Raw genomic sequence first — 3,939 nt, forward strand, 5'->3', positions numbered from 1 at the left:
CTTAAGAGCCCCCATCCTTAAAGAACACTGTTCCCAGGCTGGGGCCCTAAAAGATGAGGACTTGCCTCCTCTTTTCTGTAGAAAACAGCTCCCTCCTGCTCCTTACTTGACAAGGTAGGATAAGATCCCACTGGGCAGGGAAGCCCAGTTCAGAACTCCTGGTGCTGGCTTGTCTTCCAAGGCCAGGCAGATCCTCAGGCTCCCTCGGGTGGAACCTTCAGGTGCTGCACTGGGCTGCGAAATGAGGGACTATCGAGAGGTGTGTGTGTGTGTGTGTGTGTGTGTGTGGAGAGAGAGAGAGAGAGCGAGAGAGAGAGAGAGAGAGAGAGAGAGAGAGGGCAGACAGACATCAAGAGACAAAAGACGAACAGAGAAAGACAAGAGGACATTAACACACACAGATGCAGATAAAGCCACACACACACAACACACAACACACACACACAACACGAGGACAGAGAGAGATAGATCGAGAGACGATATCGCGAGAGAGAGAGAGAGAGAGAGAGAGAGAGATTTCTCCTCAGGCCTGGATTGAACATGGGAAACCCAGGCAGCTTGTCTCTGTGCTCAGGTTTTGTGTCACGGCCACCCACCCCTCATGAGTAAAGAGACTCGGCCTCCTCAGACAGATATGGTTTATTAATTCAGGCCAGAGGCACCGGGGTGCAGCAGACCAAGTTTGGCACTGGAAAGATCCACAGGAAGGAGAGGTGCATGGCTCTATTTTTGGGGCGCTCAGTAGGTGATCGGTGATCGCCCGCACACTTCTTCACCTCTGCTAGGAGCCCAGTAGCTTTTTATGCCTCCCTGTACCATTCCCTCAACCGATATGAGAGTGGTGAGAGTGCGTTTGGGGAGGAGGTTACATTGAGAGAGGTCACGGAGAAGGGTTCCAGCAAGGGAATTCAAGGCTGGGGTGGGGCTAGGGTACTCGTTGGTGGAGGCGGGCCCCAAGCCATAGTTGGCCAGTGCTCCCGCATGACCTAAACTGGGGAGTAGGTGGCCTGGAGGAGGAGCGGGTCTGCTAGCTGCGGGTGTAGTAGCTGTAGTCGTCCTCGCACCCATCAAAAGGGCCAGGCGGGCTGCAAGGTTCGCCGCTGCCCGTGCCCTGCCCCGAACGCTCACGCAGGCGCACCGCGTCGTACAGACCCTGCGGTGGTTCATCAAGCAGCACATCGCGCTCGGAACGCGAGCGAGTAAGAAGGCCCACGTTACGCAAGAGCAACAGGACAGGTGCATAGAGCAGGTTGGCCAGGCCCATGCCGAGGCTGAGCTGCTCAAAGCCAAGAGAGTGAACAATATGGCCTGCCACTATGGGCCCGAGTGCGTAGGCCACAGAATAGGAGATGTCAGCTATAGCGTAGACGCTGCCATAGACTGATACGTGGCGTACGTCCACCAGGAAGGCGAGCGTGGGTAACAGCGCCGTGTCCACTAACGCGATGCCGAAGCAGAGGCCGCAGAGCGAGACCACTAGTGGCGCGAAGGAGCGGCAGGCAGGTACTATGCAAGAGCTTGCTCCAATCACCGCTAGCCCGAGAGCGCCGTACAGCCACTGCAGGTGTGGATAGCGCGCGGCTAGGCGCACGGTGAGATAGACGCCTAACACGTGCGGCACGAAAGCCGGCAGCCAAACCATTCCCATCTCCCACTCGGATGCTGCCATTGTGTTTTTCATCCACGTGGCTATGGTGGGCTCGAGGAACGCAAGGGGAATGTTACAGGTCGTGAGTGCGCCGGCTACCACAGCGATGTATGGGTCCAGCATGAGGCGGTGGATAGGTGTGCCCACGGGCAGGTTGGCCCGCGCCCGAGCCGCAGCCGAGAAGGGCTTAGCCACCGCCAGCAGCAGCAGTGCGTCGAAGAGCGAGACGGCAGCGAGCACTAGAAAAGGCACACGCTTGCCCGCGAACTCGTAGAGGATGCCTCCGAAGGGTGGCGCCACTAGGCTTCCAAAGCTAATGAAAGCTAGCGCCACGCCCAGGGCACGGCTGCGTTCGGGCTCCTCGGGATACTTGTCGGCGATCATGGCGATGCCAGACGTGTCCGCGAAGGCTGAGCCCAGGCCTTGTAGACTGCGCGCGGCGAAGAGTGTGGCATAGTCCTCTGCAAAGGCAAACATGACTGTGGAGGCGAACATGACGCCCAGGCCAATAAGCAGAGGCACGTCGTAGCTCATGCGGTCAATGAAAGGTCCGCTCAAGGGGTTCACCAGAAGCTGCAAGATAGCCTTGGAGGCAAACAACACCCCTATCTTCACATCTTCACTTTCTGTGGGGTAGCGAGGCCGCAGGATTGACCGGGCAGACCCAGCAGCCGTCGGGGGAGCCGAGGTGTTGGCCAAGTAGGCGCTGGCATTAGCCAGAGTGGGTGGTGGCAGGGTGGGTTCCCACACCTCAGCAGCCAAGGTAGGACTCTCGCTGCCCCCGCGCATGTGGGCGATATAGTCGGGAACAATGGGCACGATGACCATGTACAACATGTTGTCCAGCAACAGTGCAACACACACGATGACCAGCACCAGGCGCCGCTGCCTCTGGGGCTCCTGAAATGCGGCTCCCACCGCTTCCGACAGCTTGGTTGCCGCCGCCCGGGCCTGACCGGTTGGCGTGGTGGGTTCCATGCCCCCACTCGCTGCTCTTCCGAAGATGCTTCCACTTGAGTCGGGTGCCGGCGTCCCGCAGTGCAGAGGCTAGGGTACCGTACTTCGGGGGGGGGGGCGCAGTCCTAGCCACGTAGCGCCCCCTGTGCTTCAGGTGGCTGTGGGGCTCTTATCTCCGAGCTCAGAGAAAAGCAAGGATTGTCCCGCGCTGCGCCGCCGCTGCTCTTAGCTGCTCCAGGGACCAGTTGCCGCTGTTTCAGGTGCAACCGCGGAGGCCGGGAAGCAGAGGGGCTGAGGCAGGAGACTGGACGCGGGGTGCCCAGCGAGCCCAGGAGCAGCCCCTGCCGCGCAGAGAGGCCGTGTGCACCCGCCCAGGGGCATGCTGCCGCCACTGCGCACCCCTCCCCGCGCGTCGGCTCTTGCCTCTTTTTCCGCCGCCGCCTCTTTTTTTTTTTTTTTTTTTTTTCCTCCCTCCACTTGGGGCTATGACGCGGTGAGTCTCGGCCCCCGAGTGGTGCCCGGGCCATTGGCGTCGCTCATGCTAATGCGACGTCGTCGGGGCGGGGGGCGGGGGCGGGGCGCGTCCGGGTAGGGGTCCGCTTCCCAGATACACCCAGGCTGGAAGCCAGGGGAAGGGGATCTTGGAGAGAAAGAGTCCTAGACAAGCCCCTGGAGATGGGTGTTCCATGGGAGGAACCAGCCCTGTGTTCTCCCTAGTTCTGAGACCTATAGGAGTGAGGCTCCATTCTTCCCCCACTTGGGAGGAGGGGGTACCGCAGCCGGTTCCCCGCAGCCTGGTGGGAGACGGGAGAGCCAGGGCTCTAGACCTCCTCCTCAGCCTGGACCTTGGCGCACAGCGGGCACGGAGCCCCCCCGAGGTGAGCCGCGCTGCCTCCATCTGTTCTCACAGCTGGAACGCGCAGCCGGGACCTAGAGGCACAATGTACGCGATGCCCTCCCTCAATCTCACCCCCAGACCCTCTCACCCTCTCCAGGAAGGGATGGAGAAGGTACAGAACCTTCTGGGTCTGGTTCCGACCCACCTGCCCTTGGGCAGAAAGTCTTGGCAGCGACTGTGAGCGCTAAGACTGACAGGAGGAGTTATCCCCTGCACCCAGAGCCCTAGATGTCAGCACTAACCCTTTTTGACCTCCCCCTACCTGGAATCTCCCTTTCCGCTTTCCCAGGAGCGGGTCCCCACCCCCTCCAGCTCCGCCTATTTTTCTTTTCTTTCTTCTTTCTCCTCATCCCAACACCCCCCAGGTCCTCTTCTCTCTAGACCAAGCCCTCCTTAGGCTCTTGTGAGCATCCGTCCACTTTTCTGCAACCCGCAC

At 60.1% G+C, this 3,939-nt stretch overlaps 1 protein-coding gene across 1 annotated transcript; it reads right to left on the reverse strand.

Annotated features, from left to right (window-relative positions):
* Window positions 1–857: 857 nt before the first annotated feature.
* Window positions 858–2,717, reverse strand: Slc18a3 (solute carrier family 18 member A3). Its single transcript, XM_051143289.1, has one exon. The coding sequence runs from the start codon at window positions 2,624–2,626 to the stop codon at window positions 1,028–1,030; it is 1,599 nt and encodes a 532-aa protein (XP_050999246.1). The 5' UTR covers window positions 2,627–2,717; the 3' UTR covers window positions 858–1,027.
* Window positions 2,718–3,939: the final 1,222 nt, after the last annotated feature.

Source organism: Acomys russatus, chromosome 3, assembly GCF_903995435.1.
Source record: "Acomys russatus chromosome 3, mAcoRus1.1, whole genome shotgun sequence".
Taxonomy (NCBI): domain Eukaryota; kingdom Metazoa; phylum Chordata; class Mammalia; order Rodentia; family Muridae; genus Acomys; species Acomys russatus.